General features: G+C 42.7%; 1 protein-coding gene across 1 annotated transcript; it reads right to left on the bottom strand.

The window, feature by feature from the left end:
- Nucleotides 1-11078: 11078 nt before the first annotated feature.
- On the bottom strand, nt 11079-23216 carry LOC118589631 (protein SCO1 homolog, mitochondrial). Its single transcript, XM_036197098.1, has 6 exons — nt 22950-23216; nt 21778-21868; nt 19363-19560; nt 18619-18711; nt 16332-16447; nt 11079-11919 (listed from the first exon to the last, which is right to left on the bottom strand). The coding sequence occupies exons 1-6, from the start codon at nt 23178-23180 to the stop codon at nt 11785-11787; spliced, it is 864 nt and encodes a 287-aa protein (XP_036052991.1). The 5' UTR covers nt 23181-23216; the 3' UTR covers nt 11079-11784.
- Between the last annotated feature and the right edge of the window lies 1 nt (nt 23217).

The raw sequence follows: 23217 nt of genomic DNA, 5'->3' as shown, positions 1-23217 counted from the left end.
AGAGCAAAGGCTTGGTGGCAGGAATAGCCAAGAGCTCACATCTGTTGACCTGAAAGTTGGGAATGACCTGAGCCTTTCAAAACCTCAAAGCCCAGCCCCAGTAACTACTTTCTCCCACAAGGTCACTTTGTAATCCTTCCCAAATAGTTTTATCCTCTGGGGACCAAATACTCAAACAAGTGGGTCTAGGGGGGCATTCTCATTGAAACAACCACCCAAAGCTAACCCAGAAATTAATGACAACAGCTACCTACAGAGAGCAATGGGGATGATGCCTTTTGTGCACTTTATAAATGTATATATGTGGGTACTAGGAACTGGACCTGTTTTATACATTCAAAAGTAAGGTTAAATACCTGGGCATGGTAGAATGGCCTATAACCCCAGCACCTGGGAGGCCAAGGATCTTATATTTAAAGTCAGTCTTGGCTATACAGTGAGCTGCTGCCTCAACAAAATATAAAAAAAGAACTTAAAGAAACTGGGATGTTTGCTAAGTGGTTCTTTTGGCTGTAATGCCAGGTTGCGTTAGAAATTATTTCACACAAGCCAGGCTTCTCTTTTATAATTTATTCTTATGGGAACTGAGTGGAGACTTGTAAGCACTACATTAATCCCTCAAATCTATTTATCTTTCACTAAGCCCTATCTCTTAAAGGTTTAATTATCTCCTAACATAGCTCCACCAGGGACCAAGTTTTTAGAACATGAGTCTTTGGGGGGGAATGTTCTCAAAAGGTACCTACTATAGTATTGGATCATAGGAAATAATCACAGTTAGTATTTGATGCTACTGAGAATATGAAAACGATGCATAGCAACTGGGAGGGTTGTGGGCAAAATGAGAGGTGATATGGCAACAAAATGGTCACAGCAAGGGACAAGTGGCAGCCTATAGGCCCCCGTGCCATTTGCTGCCAGAGAAAAAGGCAATGGCCTTTTTGAGTCTACCTCAAGTGACCTGACAGGTTGAGTGTAGAGTCAGATGCTCTGGAATAATAATGACAATAGTTTTGGTTGGGGATGGATCTAATGTGAATCTGTCTTAGAGTTGTCATGTAAGAAAATGCCTTAGACCCAGGCTAGGCTAGGTCTACATGCAGGCTTGGGATACTGAGATACCAACAGAAGGGAATTTGCACTTCCTAGTGTCAGGGAGAGTAGAACTCAAAAAAAAAAAAAAAAAAAAAAAAAAAAAGAGGGTGAGAAGGTGATATCTCTTCCCCTGCCCTGCCCCCTATCCTTTTTTTAATTAAAATTTTTCATTTATTTTACATACCGACCAGTTTCCTCTCCCTTCTCTCCTCCCTCTCCCTCCCCCCACCTCACTTCTAATCCCACCCCCATTCACTCTTTTATCTCCAATCAGAAAGGGGTGGGCAGGCTTCTCAAGAGAATCAACACAGCATGGCACATCAAGTTGAGGCAGGACCAAGCTCCTTTCCTGCATTTAGGTTTGCCCTGCATGCCCCCCACCTATAAGATGTAACTATGCACTGGGGTTTCTAACAGGAAGTAGTGATGGACTTCAGTTTTGCATTTGTGTCAAGAGACACATGAGCAAATGTGGCACTGATGGGCCAGGGAGAGGAAGGCCTCCCGGAACTATGCCCAATTCCTTTCCCCTTTGCACAGATCGCAAAGGTATATAATTTACACATGAATTAAACAATTTATAATTAACATGTCACATTCACTTCTTGGTTCCCTCTGTCTGGTGTAAGCATGAGTACAGGGTGGGTGAAGGGATTTACACAGTAGTTCCAAGAATCTGGAGGCCCCGGAGCATGGATATCAGTAGAAAGTGTCAGTCGGTAGAGACAGGCTACCTGGCAGAGGCCACCATACATAGGAGCCAACTGTAGACAGATTCTCTCTTCCATTCTCCCAAGACGGAACCTAAGGGGTCTCCCAGCCCTAGTTCAGAGCAGGATTGAGGGGTATAAAGAGGAAAAGACAGAATCCAAGATTATCCAACCACACTGAGGAAAATCTGGAAGCAACTAGGTCTCTGTAAAGTGACAAAATCTCTCAAATTTTATTTGCATCTTTTCTTTTTATTTTGTAAAAGTTTAAATTTTAATTAAAATCCAATTATATCACTTTCCCCACTTTCTTTCCTCCATCAACTCCTCCCACATCATCTCAAACTGATGGCATCTTTCTCTTCATTATTGTTACATATATAAGTACATAAATACAGCCCACTGAGTCCATTTGGTGTTGCTTGTGTGCATATGTTTCCAAGGCTAACCACTTTGCATTCAATAACCAAGTATGGAGATCAGCTCTGGGACAGACTAATTCTCCCACTCTCAAGAGTCATTCATTAGTTGCCTGAAATTCTTTGTCTAGGGGCGGGACACTGTGAGATGTCCCCCTTCTGAGTCAGCATGTTCACTGTCATTGTTCACGTTTCGTTTGGGCACCTGTATTGTTGAGGTATCGTGGCTGTGGTTCCCTGTGAAGTTGGATATCTTTCTGGCCACTCACAGTTCTTATCCTTCATACCCTTTGTTCTTTCTCTCTCATGTATTTTTTTTTTCTATTTTAGGAACTTTTATATGTCAAAGGTTTTAGTAATCTTGTGTGTGTTGCCAATGCTTTCCTCATTTGTCTCTGATCTTTTTTGAGCCTTGTCACAATCCCAGGGAATAGGCAGAGCAGGTGGCCATATCCCCACTTAATTGGTAGGGAAGCTATGACTCAGCAGGGAGAGTTTCTTGCACAGGGGATGGATGGGGCTGTGGGAGGTGCTGGTCCTGGTTGTGAGCATGTCGCATGTAGCTACCTCAGTGCCTCAACACTGATAGAATATTCTTGAATTATGGAAGAAACAAATTTCCCCTGTAAAGTTTAAACTTGCTAAAAAAAAAGATGGGGGGAGAGAAACTACTCTTAAATCCTCATATCTAGTACCTTCTGACTGTCACTTAAGGTACAAGAGTCTTGTGGGCTGCAAGAATATATTATAGAGATTCAGCTGTGTATTAAAGGTATACTTTGACCGGCTAAGGGGCCATCAAATGGGAAGCCATTTATCATGGAATATTTGGTGTTACACAGCCTTAATATTTCACCTGTCTTTTGCTATGGAATTCTTGCATGCCCAAATACTCCCGGACCATTTGGCAAACAGTTCTGCTGAGACCCTAGGTAACTAACTCCTAGGAGACAAGCAGGCTGTAGATATATGTATAGCTTTGCTTTTTATGTAAATGAAGCTCAGACCATCCCCCTTCCTTCAAACCTAGGGGCAGGCAGAGAGATTGACTGAGGACAATAGGGCTTTTTGCATAACCAGGTGCTGTAAGGACTGGAGGGAACTCCAGAGGCAGACACAGAACTTCGTGGCCAGAGAGAGAAGAGAGGAAGACAGAGATTCTGTAGGGGGTCAAGCAGATCTCTTGTAGAGTTTATCTGGGCCAAGGGTAAGGAGCCAGGAAGAATAAATGAAGGACGAAGGAACAGAGGACAAAGATGAGACCAAAAGCTTAAGGACCTAGTTATTACCAGGGCTATGAGGGGACAGGAAAAGTAGGTACAAAGAGGAACTGAGACTCAGGACAGAACTAAAGCTGTATAGAACATAGTGTAAATAAGTCCCTTTTATTTACCCTCACCATAGATAGTGTCTTTTCCAGGACTCTGGGAGGAATTTTCTCAGGGTAGGAACTTGGGAAAATTCTGTTATCCTTACAAGAGAGACACAAATCTGTATGTGTGTTGAGGCAAAGGGTGGTCTGTCATAATATGTGACATTCTCTAGGGTGACTTGACAGCTTATCACTAAAGGCATTTCTCCCTGGGGTTTGCATGAGACTGTGCATAAAAAGCCCAAGTCGTGCTGTGCCCTTCTCCAGTCAAAAGCAACCAAGCACACAGGGCAACATTAAACCTAGCACCTCACTTTCATGGCTGGTGGGAATTAGATCAAGATGGCTACCACTGCTTCCTACAACCCCTGCAGACATTACTAGTGGACCACAGCACATAATAGCTGATCCTGGTCTTCACATCATAATCCCTCTTAGCACCATAATGTTGGAAGCAATGAAATATGATTAAAATCAACACAGAGATAAACTATTTGTCTTCCTTAACCTTGACCACTTTTCCTAATAACAATTCTTTTGTAAAAAATTGCACTAGAGCTGCAGACATAGCTCAGTGGTTAAGAGCACTGGCTGCTCTTCCAGAGGTCCTGAGTTCAATTCCCAGCAACCACATGGTGGTTCACAACCATCCATAATAGGATCTGATGCCCTCTTCTGGCATGCAGGTAGACAGACATGCAGAGCACTCATACATAAAATATAAAAAAAATGACTTTTTTAAATTAAAAAAAGCACTTCTTTTTTCGTGTGTGTATGTGTGTGTGTGTGTGTTGTATGTGTTTGTATGTGTGCAGATGCATATCCCCATGTACAGATGTAAAGACCAGAGGAGGACATTGGTGTCCTGCTGTCTCTTTCTGCCTTACTCTCTTGAGACAAAGTCTTTCCATGAATCTAGATTAAGGCTGGCACACAGCAAGCCCCAGCTATCCTCATGCCTGGCTTTGTTTTATATGAGTCCTGGGACTTTGAATTCATTACGGTAAGTGTTCCTACCCATGAAGCCATTTCTTCAGCCCCAATGACTCATTTTTTATATAATACTATCATTCTCATAAACAAAATGTATATTCACTTGAAAAGGCTAAGAAAACAGATCATCCCCGGGCAGTGGTAACACACTCCTTTAATCCCAGCACAGTGGAGGCAGAAGCAGAGGATCTCTGTGAGTTTGAGGCCAGCTTGGTCTACAGAGCAAGATCCAGGAAAGGCACCAAAACTACACAGAGGAACCTTGTCTCAAAACAAAACAAAACAAAACAAAACAAAACAAAACAAAACAAAAAACAAACAAACCAAAGAACAAAAAAGCAAAACAACAACAACAAAACGGTAATCAAAATAATTTAAAAAATTCATGAATGTACTTCCATTTTGAACAACTGTTAACATTTTGGTGTGTAATTTTTGTGTTTATGCAAAAAAATGAGATCAAACTTCTGTGGCTTACCTAGTCAAATTATGTACTGAATATCTTCTTATACCCTTATACAGTAACCAACAGCTCCTCTTTTAAACTTACTTAAATGTAGTTATTATGTGGTCCTGGGGATCAAAACCAGGGCCTCACATATGCTAGGCAACTCTATCACTGAGTTATACTCACAACCCTACAGCTCCATTTTAATGATCCTGTGGTTTTCCATTTATGAATGGACCACTGTTTATCTGCTATAGCTCAGCACATAGGTAGTTCTGCATTCCACACCAATTTACATTATTTAATATGGAAGTGCTGCAGTAAGCAGATGTTTGCACTCACTCCAGTTATTTCTGTGGACAAAGTAAAGCAGGTTTGTTATCTGCTGTGAACTCACCATCACAGAATGGTTGCCATGGTTTCTCTACCAGTTCCATGCAAGAGACATTATTAATGGGTATCATTCTTTTTAGTGTCTCATGAACCTGAGACAAAATCCCACTGTTTTAACTTTCATTATTGATCACTAGTAATGCCACACTTTTCATCTATCATTTATCTCTTATTCCTCTTTTGGGAACTATTATTTATGTCCTTTGCCTGGCTTTTTCTGAAGTTATTCATATGCAATTTCTCTATGGACCCTTAAACACTTCTTATCCATTGGGTTTAGTAATTATTTATGTATGTTTTTGATCAAGTCTAGTGATGACCTACTTTATGCACTCTGCCTTTGCTGTCATGTCACAGCTGCATTTCTGGGTTTTATGGTTGTGAAAAAAAGACTCACCCAGAAGCTCTAGAGAAGAAGCAAGAAGGGAGGAACCAAAAGCATTGTGTAGATTGGATCTAAGACTAGATGCTTAAGAACTCCAGAGCCTTGGCTCTCAAAGTCAGGCTCACAGCACAACAATATGGGAGAAAAACATTAGGCTGTCTAAACATTTTAATTTTTTATAGAGAGAAAGAGTGAACATATGTAAGACAATGCAAAAGTATGTACATTCCATCTATAAAATAATAAACTTATACCTTGCTACAGTTTGGATTTGCAATATCCACCAAAGTTTTTATTAGCTTTTCAAAAAACTCAGAGGGACCCAGTCTTTCCTTCCTATACCACAATGACGAACCTGATACTGTGATGGCAACTATCAGGCTTCAAGGCCATCAAAGTCCCTTACTTGAACCCAGGCTCTACAGTCCAGGCTCTCTGCTATTCCCTGGCCTCATTCCTATAGGTCTGCATGGCTCACTACTGTCACTCGGGTCCCCACATGCTGAGTGAGCCCTGGTGTTGGTACCATAGGCTTGCTATAGCTTTTGCTAAGAAGGTTCTCCTAGATAAAAGGCTCACTCTCATTTTCCCCAGTAGTTACCACATGAAGGAAACCTCTGACTTTTGTGTATTTTTGATAGAAAATAAAAATATCACACATTAAATTATTAACAATAAGAGGCTTTTCAGCTAACAGTTTGGGTCCAGGATTCAGGGGACTGCATCTGGTGATGGCCTTTTTACTGGTAGTCCTGAGGCTGTGCACGACACTGCATGGTAAAGCAAGGTTCATGCAAGAGTCCAAAGCAAACTGGCTTCGGTTACACTTGTTCTTAAATAGTCCATTAACCATTTACCAATAATTCATTTATCTCATGAGTAGGTTGCTCCATCCATGAGGGCAGAGGCCTCGTCCTTCATCTCTTCAAGTCCCACATTACTATTTTTGAGGATTAAATTCCAACAAGGGCTTCAGAGGGACCAACCACATTCAAACCATCCCTCCTTCCATACACATCCATCTTCCCCATCTCTCTCCACTCTTACCTTCTCTGAGTTTCTTTACAGTACTAATGATTACCACAGCACTCAGTATGGTGATCTACTTAGAGTCCATCTGTAAAAGTAAGTTCCCAGAGAGTTTGCTCACTCCCAAATCCCTAACGCCAAGGACAGTGACTGCCATGTAGTACATGCATGTAGGTATTTATAGACTGAACATGTCAGCTTCTGAGCAAAGTTCATCCCCAGTTAACTCTCCTGCAATCGGAGAAGGAAACCTGCTCATGAGGACCTCACTCTCAAAGCCTTTGAAAAAAGCTATGTGTATAGACTGAGACAGAGAATTAAATCAGTTACAGCCAGGACAGAAGCTAGGCCACAGGGAATCTTGGGATTTCTTATCTAACAGTGGGAGTGACACTTCATACCTGGAGCCAGAAATGCTTGACAGGAATGATCGCAACCTGATGGAGCAGTTGTCAAAGCCAGCAGCTGTTTCAACTATTTATTGTACTGATGAATTACATTTAAGAGGGCTGCCAAGTTCAACACCAGTCTAGGGGTACATAGGGTGCAGTGGCACACACCTTTAATCCCAGCATTCAGAAGGCAGAGGCAGGAGGATATCTGTGAGTTTGAGGCCAGTGTGGTCTACAGATAGAGTTCCAGGACAGTAGTCAGGGCTACAAACAAACAAACAAACAAACAAACAAAATACCCCAACAAAACAAAGCCAGTAACAAACATCTCAGAGAACTATTATCCTTCATAATCTCAGAAATGCTTAGAAACCAGCTAGTTTCCTGGGCCCCTGTGCTACCAGGCTCTTGAAACAAACCTGATAACAGGTCTGCTCTGACCACACACCTCTGATCCTGTATCATCAATGAAAGTCCCATTTCTGGTTGGAACCAGAAGACAGCTGTTTTTATTATTATTATTATTATTATTATTATTATTATTATTATTATATTTGTGTTTTAATTTTACACATCAGCCATGGGTTCCCCTGTCCTCCCCCCTCCCTCCCCCGGTCCCCACCTTCCCCCCAGCCCCTCCCCTCCATTCCTACTCCTCCAGGGCCAAGACTCCCCTGGGGATTCATTTAAACCTGGTGGATTCAGTACAGGCAGCTCCAGTCCCCTCCTTCCAGGCTGAGCAAAGTGTCCCTGTGTAAGCCCAAGGTTCCAAACAGCCAACTCATGCACTAAGGACAGGTCTGGGTCCCACTGCTTGGGTGCCTCCCAAACAGTTCAAGCTATTCAACTGTCTCACTTATCCAGAGGGCCTGCTCCAGCTGGGGGCTCCACAGCCTTTGGTTCATAATTCATGTGCTTCCATTTGTTTGGCTATTTGTCCCTGTGCTTTTCTAATCTTGGTCTCAACAATTCACGCTCTTACAGTCCCTCCTCTTTCTTGACAATTGGACTCCTGGAACTCCACCTGGGGCCTAGCCGCATATACCCAAGGAATGCTCAATCATACCACAAGGGCATTTGCTCAGCTATGTTCATATCATATTGTTTGTAATAGCCAGAACCTGGAAACAACCCAGATGCCCTTCAGCTGAAGAATGGATAAAGAAAATATGGTACATATACACAATGGAGTACTACCCAGCAGAGAAAAACAATGACATAATGAGGTTTGCAGGCAAATGGATGGATCTAGAAAAAAATCATCCTGAGTGAGGTAACCCAGACTCAGAAGGACGAACATGGTATGTACTCACTCATAGGAGGATACTAGATGTAAAACAAAGATGACTAGACTGCTACACAACTCCAGGGAGGCTACCTAGAAAACGGGACCCTAGGAAAGACACAGGGATCACCCAATGACAGAGAAATGGATGAGATCTACATTAACAACCTGGACGACAGTGGGAGTAATGAAGGGCAAGTTTCGAGGGAAAGAAAGCTTAGGGGAGCAGGAGATCCCAGCTGGATCAAGAACAGAAAGGGAGAACAAGAAATAACAGACCATGATAAATGATGACCACATGAGAACAGGAATAGGCAGAGTGCTGGAGAGGTCCCCAGAAATCCACAATGATACATCCTCTCTAGACTGCTGGCAATGGTCGAGAGAAAGCCTGATCTGACCTAGTCTGGTGATCAGATGGCCAAACACCCTAAAACCCTAACGGTCGTGCTGGACCTCTCATCCAATAACTGATGGAAGTGGATGCAGAGATCCTTGGCCAGGCCCCAAGTGGAGTTCCAGGAGTCCAATTGTATTTTGTTTTTTATTCCAACACACTTTGCTTTTTAAAAATTTCTAAATCCTAATGTTACGTAAGAAAGCAGATACGGGGACTAAGGAGATGGTAAAGTACTTGAGCATGAGGTCCTGAGTTAATCCCTAGAATCAATATATTAAAAACAAACAAAAAACAAAAACAAAAACAAAAACCCTAAAAACCAGGTTTGGCAGCACATGCTTATAACTCCAGCACTGGGAGGCAGAAACAGCCTGCTAGGGAAATTCTAGGCCAATGAAAGACCTCTGAAAACATGGTAGACAGCTGATGGCATCCAAGGTTGACTTCTGGCTTCCAAACACATGTGCATCCACAAGAATGTGTATGTATACACACACACACACACACACACACACACACACACACACACACACACACACACACAAAGGGAGATCATCTCTGAGGTCCTGTTCTCTGCATCTATCCTGCTAAGTTCTAAGTCTGTAAACTTGACACTGGATGAAGAGCAAATGAAAAGTTTCTGTAAAAGCTCTTCTGGAGCATCACAGGAGAGCTAACCTGCAACAGCTGAGAATGAGCAAGCATGCCACACACTGAGCCATACAAGTGTTCTGGGCTAAAATGTTTGCTATTTCTGATGCTCAGTACCTTTCAGACTTTAGGAAGTTCCCAAGAAAGGCATTCCAAACCAAGTACTTGGGAGGGGAACTAAATCTTCCAGCTGTTTATCAAGGAATGGACTGTACTGGTTTGCTACAGCTGACTGAGTGGTTTAAACAGGAGACCTCTATTTTCTTAAGGTTCTGGAGACTGGCAGTCTACAACGGAGGTGTTAGTTGTTTCCTTCTACACAGGCTAGTGGACAGACACACCTGTATTCCCACCTGTGTCCTGATCTCCTACACTATTAAGGACGCCAATAATATTGCTTTATGAAGGGCCTAACCAAAGTCTCATTCCAACTAAATTACCTGAAAGAATGAAATGGCGCTGGTGGGTCGGTAGAAGAGTCACGGCCACGGCAGAACCCAATATTAGTTTTTAGAGCTTTAATGGGGAGGGGGGGCGGGGAGGAAGGGGCAGCCAGGCCTGGCAGGGGAGGGAAGTGGGGCAGAGCAGAGAGGAAACAGAAAAGAGAGGGTGGCGGGTCTGTGTGTACCTTTTTAAGGTGGAGACTGCGTGACCACGCGGCAGTACGCAGTTGCTGGCACCCCCCTGATGATGTAAGATGTTAGACCTGGAAGGGTGGAAGCAGGATCCTAACATTACCTCCTTAAAGACTTAATGTCCAAATACAGTCACACTCTGAAGTGACTGATTCCAGGATGTGGACATATTTCTGTGAAGGACGATTTGGCCAGTAACTTATACAGGGTGTTCTTTCAGTGACATTAAGTACTCATTAGGCTTAATGTATGTACTGAGAAATCAAATGCCAGAAGATAAGCCTGCATTATATGCATATAAAAGCTAACTGGTGTATGGAAAGAATGCTTTCCAACAAGGCTTATTTGTAGCATTTACTGGAAAGGTTCAAGTTGAAAAGGTGACAGACAGCCAAAACCAGGTATGAGGGCAATTTAATTCAGAAACAAAGCCAAGATCCATTATTCAACCAGTATTTTCTTTTCTTTTTTTCCTTTTTTTGGAGAGAGGGGTTCACTAGGTAGCCTGGCTGGCCTCAAACTCAGAGAACCACCTGCCTCTGCCCCTGAGTGCTGGGACTAAAGGTGTGTGTCATCATGCCCAGGCCACAGCAGCCATTTTCTGGAATAGCTGCTGACAAGTCCTCGAAAGGCTGGTTATGCTTACTGTTTCTCCTGAGACACTAGCTCCACGTGTGGACTCCCATCATCAGTATGTCAGTCACCTGTCCCCGGGGAAACCCAGGTCTCTGCACGTCACCCAGACGAGAGAGGAGAGCTCCGAGCCTGCATTTGAACAGGCATCTATCTACCCACCCATTTCCGTCTGTGGCCTCTGCCCTGACCACGGCCCTACACATCCACTCTTCACAGAATTGAAATCACACTTGTCCAAGTTGCTGAACTGATTACATCTTTATTTTATATAATCTGGTACACGCAAAAAACCTTTATCAGTCATAGTTAATACCCTCATTTCCATTTGGTCCATCACTGAAAACCAGCCAAACCATTTAGCAATTAAAAACTAAAAAAAGCAGGAACTGAATTAACAGTTAGGTTGGAACAATAAGCTTTCTCCTTCAGTCGTCAAAGCAGCACCTTTGGAACGATGCAAACCCAACAGTGACATTCTTTTCTACAAAGACTGACCTCTACTCTCCATTATAAAGACAAACCCGCATGCCTGTCTTGACTATCAGCAAACAAGCACACAAGTTGAAAAAGCAAGAGCACTGTGGAAATGACACTCTGCTGTTGAATCCAGCCCTGCAATTTGCCTGAGCAAGGTCCCAGACGCTGTCAGGGCATTGGTGCTGCTCCAGTACCATCCCTATGGAAAGGTGCTCATGTGCCTCCCTCTGATGGCTCTGGGAGGCCTGTTCTCCACCAGCTCTGCTTACCCTGGCCCTTTGGACTCATGGTAGCAGTTACGTGGTAGACTGGGTTGGCTGAGCCCAGGGCAACATCTCATGTAGAATGATACTCTCAGGGTATGAAGGCCATGCTGTACATTACATTATATAGAGGCTCCTTGGGGAGACAAAGCCTCCTTCCTCTTCAACAAGACAATCCTGTGTCTGGCGACACACCTCTGGCTACCTCTTCTTCATGTGTGCTCTCATGTGTGCAGCAATTGAACCAGCTATTTCTGCTGCCTTCTTGTTTTGGCCAAAGTAATCAAGGAACTCTCCATCGGGTCCAATCAAATACATTATTATTGTATGATCAACCTGTAAAGAGGAGGGGGAGAGGTATGTGTGAAAAAAGATCACCAATCTTATGTTACCGAAGAGAAATATGCTGCAGGGTAAGAGACATTAACATCAGCCCTTAAATAACCACTGCAGAATCCTCTCAGGGAAGCACTATCTACCAAATGGGCCTGTGCCGATTGCAACACACTCCCAGCCAGGGACTACCTAAAACCTCATGTTCTAGAAATCTGCAATGACTGCTGCTGTGGGTCAGCTTAGGATCTTTGGTACAATTCTCCACATACTCACCCATACATTCCTGAGAGTAGAATTCACCTTCTATCAGCCTTCACAAATACACTATGCTGTGGAACAGCAGCGTTGTTATGAAACACCTTGCACTTCTTACTCGGTGTATCTCATCTGACCCCTTCTGCATTCATACAGAGCTATCACATGGAGTCGGAGCAGTGGTCAGAACTTCTTTGAGTAGTTCAGAACTCGGCGAGTGCCTGGGTGTGCATCCTCATGTTTAAGGAAGAACTGCTTAAACTCTGCTTGCCACACTTTATGAGAAGCCAGAAAACCAATCACTAGCTGAAGCATGTAATTTACAAATCCTAAGCGATTTAGTCCTGATACTAGTGATTCAAACAAAAACCGAAGATGTTTTTCTCCCTTGGGAAATTTGCATTTGCTAGTCAGACTTTCTTATCTGACGCAGACTGCTTGGAAACCCCACTGGCCACAAATGCTGCTCTCTAGGAGGCTCTTCAATTTCCTTGACTATGCTCTTAAAATGTCTCAGTTCCAATTTAAGTAGTCATCACTCTTTTTAGATATTCATTTCCACAGTATTTAAGAGTAGACCTGGCATCCTAAGTCCTTGGAATTTGTTGCAGGCTTGTTTGGCAAGACAGGAGAAGATAGGAATGCCATCACACATACCAACTGGAAACTCCCCAGAATATACCTCAGCCCACATTATCTGGCCATGAGGCTAATGGCTTTTTATACACACACATTCATAAGGAGATAGCAAATGGAAAGAGCCACTTGCCTGCCATCAGGAAAGAATGTCACCAAGAGCTCAGACAGCCGGTGACTTCATGTGGAGAATTGACTGCAGGAGCTAGGCAGGACCAGGAATCTCTTCTCACATTTGACATAGGACTCAGTATAAAAACTCTGGCTCTCCCCTCAAGCCTTTCTCTGAAGCTCATACCCCTCTTTCCTTCACCGTTTCCTTTAGAGAATTAATTTTTTGACAATTTCATATATACATATAATATCCACTGACCCCCTCCACACACACTTTACCTTTTTCTCTATTCACTTTCCTTCTTAAAGAACAGAACTGAAGTATGTTGGACTTATTTTTGAGGGTTCTTAATATAAATTACCAACTAGTATATAGTAAAACACATTCTTCTGTCCTTGTCAAACTTGTCAATGGTTACTTTTCCATTATTGTTGGGGCAAATCAACACTTGCTCTGATAGAGAATTCATTAAATTTTGGTAGTTTGTAGTATAGAAAAACAAAACAAACAACTACACACCCTTTCCTTCTTGTGTGTGTGGTGTATGTGTACATGTGCATTGAGTATGCACCCCCCCACACACCCCCACACATAGAGGATGATGTTGGGTGGCCTCCTTTGTCACCCTCAGCCTGATTCCCTGGAAACAAGGTCTCTTACTAAACCCATAGCTAGGTTAGTAGTATCAAGCTCCAGCAAACGTCCTGTTACCACCCCTAATAGTGCTGGAGTTTCAGGAGCGCATGGTCATGCCTGGCTTTTATGTGGTTGCTGGGAATGTGAACTCAGGTTCCTGTGTTTGTACAATAGGCACTGTTACCCAGTGAGCCATCTCCCACCCCTCACTTGTCATTCAACCTGAGATAGGCATCCTCTATAAAGTACAAACTGGCTGGAGAGGGGACGTTATATACACTACTAAGTGCCCCTTAAGACCTAGCACCTGCTCTATTTCAAAGTCCACGTCCTGTTCTTATCACTATGTCACCACGATTTCCAATCCGGCTGCAGAGCTGGCAACTCGTGTCTTTTACTACACATGTTACCTGCCTAAAACAGTAGTGCATGCACACGAATCCTCCACTCTGGACTCCCACGTCCTTTGGTTCTTCTAGCAGGGAGCGACTGTCACTGGTGACTGCTGTATTCTCAGAGAAATCCTCTTCACTCACTATGTCTGTAGCCGGCACCGCCTACCACCGTCACACAACTGACACTTCAGGACAGTCTCTTGTCAGGCCACCCACAAACTGCTGTTCTCCATCAGGACAGATGAAGAAGTAACGCTTTAAACATGGTTGCTTGGGTTTCCGGCCCGGTCTTACCAACAACGCTGTAAGATTATTCACCTGTGAGCTGAGTTCCAAGTAGCACCATGTTGGCAGCAGCGTTTTCACATACTTCCTCAGGACCCTCTGAAGGGGGCCTGCCAGATTCACCCTAACAACACTGCCTGGCAACACTTGTTGTCTGAAGTCCACTCCAACAACCCAGTTCTTATTTTTCCAGTTCTAACAAAAGATTTTCAAAATTTCCAATCACAGCTAAACTGACAGGTTTTAAAAAGGTAAACCACTAAATAATCCTTATTTCTTTTGTTATGAATTTGTCTTCACTTGAATTTAAAAAGCCACTTATATTCTTCCTGAACTATTTTCTAACTAACATTTATATATAATAAAGTGGTATTATGTGTATAATAAGTATGCATATAATAATAATAATAATAATAATAATAATAATAATAATAATAATGTGGAAATTTAGCTTTGTGGTGAATCCTGTTTAGTATGCTCAATTTATATTCACTGTCTAAAGATTCTACTTTTATCATTATTGTCTGAGATTGTGAAAGTAGCATCTCATTACATCTCAAGGTTAATCTCCAAACACTGCATCTTACTGGTCCTTAATCCTAACATATTTCACCTCAAGACATAAGGAGTTACACTAACAAAAAACTCTAAGAAGCTGGAAGTGTCTCCCCCTGTTGGCTGATTTAGCAAATACACAGCAATGAACAACAGGCTACAGGCTCAAAAGGGCTAGAGAAGGCTGAAGGATTAGCCTAGTGTGCCAGTGCCAGAGCTTAGGGTGAAAGCAAGAGTTCAAATAACCTGCATCCAGGTAAATGCTAAGTATGACCACAGATGCCTGTATGTGCAGTACAGGGGAGCAGAAACAGGCAGATTCTGGGAGCTCATTTAGCAGCCATCCTAGCCAGCACATGTACACACGTACACACACACACACACACACACACGTATACACACACACACACACACACACACACACACACACACACAGAGAGAGAGAGAGAGAGAGAGAGAGAGAGAGAGGGGTACAAACTACAGCGGGCAGACATCCTCACAGGACTGGTAAATCAGTGACTCAGACATTTTGCAGATAAAATGGAAATTTATGATTAATCACTTCACTCAACTAACATTATAGAAAACCCAAAGTATGACAACTGAAAAAACATTTTTGTTGACAATACTATAGCAGCATGTCAACTCTGAATGTGCCAGGAAACAAGAACGTGGCTGAGAAGAAAAGTCAGCTCTTTGCACACCATGAAACACCAATCAGAAGTGGTTTAGTTGCTCAGACTTTACAGACAACACTAACAAAGAAACAGATCCTTAATGAAGGACCCACAAAGGTAAACTGGGCAGATGTCCCATCTCTCATCACCGAACCCCAAGTTGAAAGGAACTATCGCAGCCACTAAAACCTGTAGATAATCTATTATTTGAAGACTCTTATTTTTTCTCGTACTTTTCAATGAAATAAATGATTCCCTAAGGATTACAACTACTTCTAGAAAGGAGCATTTTTTTCTTCTACTTCATCAGACACAGGGAAAGCCAGCACAATGCTGATGAACTACAACTGCAGTAGCATGGATTCAACGGGGTGCTCCTCCAAATCCAATATGGTGTCTGAGTATTTGCTTTTGTAATTGTATGCAACCAAGGAAGTCAGACAAACTATGGGATGAATATAAATTAAGCAATGAACACCCACCTCTCAAAAATATGTGCCTTCTAGATTTTCAAATTACCCTAAATTCTTGAGGAATTTACAATAGCTTCAGTTTTCTTTTTAAAAGAGATTTTTAGTTTATGTATTTGAGTACTTGCTTACATGTAGGTATGTATTCCTAAGTGTGTGCCTAGTGCTGTGGAGTCCACCAGAGGACACTGGATCCCTTGGAACTCGATTTACATTCAACTGTGAGCTGCAGTGTGGATACTAGGAAATGAAACCAGGTTCTCTGGAAGAGCATCAAGTGCTTTGAGTAACTGTGCCATCTCTTCAGCCTTTCAGGTTTTCCTTTATCTCAGAAGCCAGTCAGGCATGTAAAGCGTGAGAACCTGGGATCCGAGGCCAAGTTACTTACTATGTAGTCTTCATCTTCATCCTTAGGGCCAGGGCTGTAGTAGACCCTGTATGCTCTGGCCACTCCATCAATGTCTTCTTTTGACCCAGTCAAACCAACCAATTTGGGAGAAAACTCTAAATATAAAAATGAGAACACAGTGAAAATGAAAGAGAAGAAACATAACCATCTTTACTTAAAATAAAACCAAAATAACAGAAAGACATGCATAAATAAAAACCCCAATAAATAAAAACACTATGAAGCAGCTTTGGTGCTACTTTGTTCCCGAGTCTCCAGACATTTCTGCATGATTTAAAGAAAAATAAACTAGGAGAAGAAATGAAAATTCTCCCATGATATATGTTGGATCTTTTAATGATTATAATATAATAAAGATCTGGGAGAAATATATTCTAGTTACTTAATTATGTTAATTTAGCTATAACCATATGCAGCTGAGGATTCCTGAAGTTCCTCGGGGTTTTCACTGCATCATATGGGAAGAAACTTAGTTCAATAGGCTAGTAAGATGGCTTAGTGGTTATGAGAGGCTTGTGTGGTGATTTGAAAGAAAATGGTCCCCAAAGGGAGTGGGAGTGGCACTAATAGGAGGTGTGGCCTTGATGGAGTAGGTGTGGTCTTGTTGGAGGAAGCATGTTACTATGGAGGTGGTCTTTGAGGTCACATATATGTTCAAGACACTGCCTGGTGTTTCAGACCACTTCCTGTTGCCTGTGAGCCAAGGACTCTCAGCTCCTGCTCCAACACCATGATAATAATGGACTAAACCTCTGAAACTGTAATCCACCCAATTAATTAATTTTTCCTTTATAAGAGTTGCTGTGGCCATGGTGTCTTTTCACAGCAATAGAAACCCTAAGACACTTTGGGAGGAATCAGTCTGAAATGGGATGTCTTCATTGATCCCACTCTCCTCAAGGCTCAGGATCCACATGGAAGAGGAGGTGGAAAGACTTTAAGAGACAGAGGGATGGGTGACTTCAAGAAAACAGTGTCTTCCAAAGATAACAGGCCTGACACACATAAAGAATTCTGAGATTGTAACAGCATACCCAAGCTATGCACATGTTCAAACTGGACAAAACCTCAGCACTGAGAATGGAAAGTGGACACAAGTCCCACCCCTAGTCAAAAAGCTATGGGGTTGGGGATTTAGCTCAGTGGTAGAGCGCTTGCCTAGCAAGCACAAGGCCCTGGGTTTGATCCTCAGCTCAAAAAAAAAAAAAAAAGCTCTTGAAATAAGGTTGAGAAAAGGAAAATCAGTTTTCCACTGAAGTGTTAATGAGAACATCAAAAACACTCCAGGGTGGGCCCATGCTCAGGAGTAGTCGTCAGCCAACACAAAATGGACTCCCATGTTCTTTTTGTGAACTTTGTTTCACTATTTGGGCATTTTTTTGTCTTCTTGGGTTTTTTTTTTTTTTTGGCGGTGGGGTGGTGGTGTTTCTATTCTGATTTTTTTTGTTTTTCTTTTTGAGGTGGGAGGAAGAAGGATGAAGTTGAATGGCTAGGCAAGTCCTTGTAGTTGGGTTGAGAGTTGAGAACATAATCAAAACAGACTGTATGAAAAAAACTTTTTTCTTTTGAGAATGTTAAGACAGGGCCTAGCTATGTAGCTCTGGCTATCTTGAACTCTGTGTCGACAAGGCCGGCCTCTAACTCTTAGCTCCCCAGTGCTGGGATTAAAGGTGTGCACCACCATGCCTGGTGGGAAACAACAACAACAACAACAACAACAACAAAGAGAGCCAATAAGAAAATTCATACAAAACCAAAACTCATGGCTATGGGTAAATCAGGCTAGGATGTATGTACTATTATGATTTTTAGAATTTATGTAATCTTGGAAGCCTCTTAAAACAATTAGGCAGGGAATGGTGGCACACACTTTTAATCCCAGCACTCCAGAGGCAGAGGCAGGTGGGTTTCCGTGAGTTCAAGGTAGCCTAGTCTATGGTGATTTCCAGGGCAGTCAAAGGTATAGTTAAACCCAGTCTAAATAAATAAGTGAATAAAATCTCCCACTGTGCACACTCCTGAGGCATGTTTCTCCATTCTTACAAAAGGACAGTGAGATAACTCAGGTATCCATGACGCCCAAGCTCCAACCCTTCCTGTGATAAAGAGCACCGCACCAAGGATGGATAAAACTGCTTCTCATGTGTCAGCTAAACTAAGCTGTAACTCTGACCTATTTGCCTGAAAAGTTAATAATACCACCTGTCTATTTTGCTTTGCTACTGCAAACTGTTAGTAAGTATGTGCAATTATCGGTAAAACACACCTTTCACGTAAGATGAGATGGCTTCTTTTGTGTCCCTTTCTGGGTCAATGGTGATGAAAAGTGGAGTTAAATTTGGCAGGGACGGAATACTGTCTGAAAGAAAGTTCCAATTAGTCAACAGTCACCATAAGGGAAAAGACACAACACTCGGAGAAAGTGTTGCTAAATCGAGAAGTCAGGGGAACACAGAGGACAGATTAGATAGACTATCTGGAGTAGAGGAGTAGTTCCCACCTGTGGTGGAGCCAGACAGACACCCATCAAACACCTCTGCTGATACACAAATGCTGTCACCCCAGATCGCTTCTCGTAGCTGTCTTATTTCCTAATGCAATCCAACTCCTATAGTTTTTCCTACCCTATCTCAAGGTCAAGGTAAGCTATCAATAAAGAATGAATACACCAAAACAATTTAAAGAGGTACGATTCCTTCTAATTCCTTTTAATTGACACTAATAAAACATCACTTATCACTCCAGATTTCCTAACCCAACCATCAATGTCACTGGGGAAACACAATGAGAATGCTTCAGGGATAGGAGACGGAGGCATGCGGAGAGTTTTAAGTGGTCTAACACTTGGCACCCAAACACGACTCCTTCGGTGTAGAGTAGCGTCCTGCAATCAAAGCATCAAGTTGAACATGGAAACTTTACCTTCTTACAGGCCAAATAACGACCACACCCTGTCTAACAAGTGAGAAACAGTACCATTAAATAGTGCAGTTAGCAACTGCTTTCTTACCTATTTCATCTACAACTTGAATCATTTTCTCTAGTTCTTCCGGACAAATATCAGGGCAATGCGTGAAGCCAAAATAAATCAATACCCAGTGGCCCAGGTAGTCCTTGTCAGTTTTGGGCTCTCCATCGTGAGTGGTGAGGGAAAATGGTCCCCCTAGTAGAGGCTTTCCGACGGTGCGGTGTCGCTGCTGCTCCAGCTCTTAAAGAGATGCACCAAACCAAACAAGTCACTGAAATATCGGACAGTCAGCATAACACTAGTAACAGTATGTGGGCGGGGTGGAAGGTATAAAATACACAAGAAATATCAGCTTTCAAGACACTAACAAAAATGTTTTCAGAAAAATAAGCAAAAAATAAGAAAGTTAAATGCTATAGCACGTGGCAAGTACTGCAATGAAGTGGTAAAATGTGTTCTCCTAGAAAAAGCCAGTCCTGCATTGTTCAGAGTGGGGGTGAAGGAGCCTAGAGGCTGGGTGTGCTAGAGACAGCTTCGTGGGAAAGGCAGTGGTGATGGTTTTATACAGAAAATTAATTAAATAAACAAGCCAAACAAACAGGGATAAGAGTATTACTAATGGGAAGGATGCCAGAACTATGGACGGAAAACTGCAATGATCTCTGTACTATTAAGACAATCAGGCACTGGAGTTTATGGTTTCATTACATAGGGATTATCCAACTAAAGGAAAGTTATTTTTATTGAGAAATGCTGAAATAAGATGAAAAAAATTAAGTACAAGAAGAGCCAGTGACAGAAGGTAAAATCTAGAGACTCCTGAAAACAGGATCTTGTATGAACAACAAGCTCTGTTCCTGTTTCATTTCTGATGCTGGGATAAAACGTCTTGTCAAAAAGAAACTCAGGGCCAGGCAGTGGTGGAGCCCACTTTTAATTCCAGCACTCAGGAGGCAGAGGCAGGCGGATCTCTGTGAGTTTGAGGCCAGCCTGGTCTATAAAGCAAGTTCCAGGACAGCCAGAGCTACATAGTGAGACCCTGTCTCAAAAAAACAAAACAAAAAAACCAACCAAACAAAAGGAACTCAGATGAGGAGGGTTTATTTCATCTAACATTTCCTGGAAATAGCCCGTGTGTGTGTGTGTGTGTGTGGGGGGGGGGGGGTTCTAGTGGGAGGAGCTGCAGCAGCTAGTCCAATCATGCCTAGTCCAGACGAGAGAGATAAACTATGTATGCATAGATTTAGCTAGCTTCTGCTATTCTTATAAAGTACAGGGTCCCAAACCAGGAACTGGGGCTACCTTCCACTTTCAGGCTGGGTGTTTCCAAGTTAATTAGGGCAAGACAATCCCCAAGGTCATGTATGTCTACCGGCCAACCTGATCTAGATGACCCCTAACTGAGATTCTTCCCAAGTGATTCCAGGTTGTGTCAAGTTGACAATGAAAACCAACAACCAAACAAAACAACTAAGCATAAGCTCACACAAGTTACTTTGAGGATTAAAAGAAAGAGAATAGCTCATAACCCACTGAATACATAGCAAATAATTAGTCTATACTGACAAAAATAAATGAATAAATTCAGGGTGATGAGAACAGCACACACAGACACATATCATAAAACACATGATTTATACAAGAGAAGGCTTGAGTTGTCTTAGATGATCCAACATCATCAATGACAGGCCAGGGAGAAATCATAATGTATTTGATGGATGCAATGACTAGTGTGGTATTACTTCTGTGAGAACCCTGTCAAAGGCTGCAAGGCCTGAACTGAATCACCAGGAAAGATCAGACCAGTACAGACTGATGAACAATTCTCAAAGTTGTCAAGGTCATGAAAGTCAGGGAAAGCCTAAGAAACTTACAATCTTCAGAACTAAAGACACAACCAGGAACAGTTGGACATCTTAGTCATCTTTGTACCTACCCTCTGGACTTCTAACAGCCCACACTCAACATATTTACAACTGTCTTTTAAAACTATTAAGCTGAGTCATTTTGGATTCCATTCCTGAAAAGTTAGACACTGAGAAAATGTGCAAAACCCAATTAAATGCTGTAATCCAGTTAATTCTATCAACTTTAATTTCTTAGTTGTGCCATGACCTTCTAAGATGTCAACACTGGGAGAGGGGTTGAATGAAAGGTATACGGAGACTTTTCTTTGCCATATTCCCAACTCTTCTAAACTAGTAAATCTAAAATTATTTTTAAAGAAAAAGTTTAAAAACAGGGCAGGCCAACAGCTCAGTAGATAAGTGCTGGCTCTAAAAGCCTGACCACTTAGGCTCAATCCCAGGAACCCACCATGGAAGGAAAGAATACACTAGAACCAACTCCCCAAAGGTGTCTTCTGGCTCCCACCAGGACATTCATGCACCTGCATTCACAGACATACAAGTAAAAAAGTTTAAAAGCAAAAAAGATGGTCACAGAGTAACCACTTACTTTCTATCTTTTCTTTCTTGAAGTACTTCATTCCAGCCAATAAAGATCCTCCAATGGCAAAAGTCAATGCTAAAGACTTCCAAGAAACGGGCTACTGGGGCAGAGATTTCAACAATAAAACAAGTAAGATGCAAACATTTACCCATGCTGTATTTACTGCCTAAGTTTCCATAGGAAGTATATACACACAAACCACTGTTAAATACATTGAATGTTTCAGGTTACTTTGGGATAAATCCTGAAAGTTTCTGTGAATATAGTGGTATCTACTACAAAAGCACCTGTTTCCAGGGGAAAGTTACCCAAGTTCATTTAAAAACAAAAGAAGGGTTGAAGATGGGGCTCAATTAATTAATTGGTAGAGTGCTTTCTTGGCAAACCCCTGGGTTCCGTGCCAAGCCATGCATAAAACCGGGTGTGGCGAAGCACACCTGTAAGCTTAGCACTCTAGGAGGGGAGGGCAGGAGGATCAAACTCAGTCATTCTTGGTTACATATCAAGTTCTAGGCCAACCTGAGATATAAGAGGCCTGCTCTCAACAAACAGCACAAAGCCTGTAATTGATTACTGGCTTATGCTAATACTATACTCTTTAAGACGTAAACTATTTGCTACTTGTGCCTAAGATTTTCTCCGCTCCCCAAATCCACATTTCTTACTAACACAAGCAAGGTGGAGGCTCTGAATGTGAGACCGAAGTAGAACGAGAGGAAGATAAAAAAGGAACAGGGGAGGAAGGGAGAAAAGGAGGAAGGGGGGGATACCCAAACGCAACAGAGGTCCACATTTTTGTTTCAATTTCAAATTATACACTGAACCGGGGGATTCAGTGAGATTATAAAAGTGCTCTGACTTTTGAATCATGATAAAGTTGAGACCCTTAAAACCCAGAACTTGTTTTTTTTTTGTTTTTTGTTTTTTTCTGGAGCAAAAGCCCGAGTTGTGACTGTGCGGAGAGGGAATGAGTAGGTTCTCAAGTTCTGTCGAGGCTGGGACTACGGGCTGACCAGGAAACAGTTCTGTCAAGGTTAGGGCTACAGGTTGACCAGGAAGCAAGGGAGTGACTCCATAACCCTTTCAGGGCACGCCAGATAGTTCCTGAGGTTGTGACGGAGCGGGATGCGGAGATACCAAGCTGCAGAGAGTGCCGAGCCCCCAAAGGCTCCACTCACCCCGGGCTTCGAGCGGCGCGACCCGGCTTGGCCGCCCTTGGGCTCGGGTCCGTTGGCTCCCGGCGGTGGCGGCACGGAGCTGAAGGCTCGGATCCCCAGGCAGCAACGCGCCTCTCCCGGCCGCAGAATCCCTGCCGTACCCCAAAGCCCATGGCTGTGGGAGAACAGAAGCCAGAGCTGGCGACATTGCGGCCGCATCACCGCACAAGGCGCCCGTACCAGTGCCGCCATGAGTTTAGAAGACCAGGCCTCTTCGGGGCCGCCCCTC

This window comes from Onychomys torridus, chromosome 8, assembly GCF_903995425.1.
Source record: "Onychomys torridus chromosome 8, mOncTor1.1, whole genome shotgun sequence".
Lineage (NCBI taxonomy): Eukaryota > Metazoa > Chordata > Mammalia > Rodentia > Cricetidae > Onychomys > Onychomys torridus.
The sequence above is the reverse complement of the archived record's forward strand: the minus strand, read 5'-3'. Positions and strand labels throughout refer to the sequence as shown.

Excerpts from the sequence above, each read along its gene's own strand:
- LOC118589631 (XM_036197098.1), bottom strand. The coding sequence starts at position 23,180 with ATGGCGGCACTGGTACGGGCGCCTTGTGCGGTGATGCGGCCGCAATGT. Across the intron at positions 21,869-22,949 it reads CGCGCCGCTCGAAGCCCGGG|CCCGTTTCTTGGAAGTCTTT; the intron begins GTGAGTGGAGCC and ends CTGCCCCAGTAG. Across the intron at positions 16,448-18,618 it reads CATCTCATCTTACGTGAAAG|AGTTTTCTCCCAAATTGGTT; the intron begins GTGTGTTTTACC and ends TTTTATATTTAG.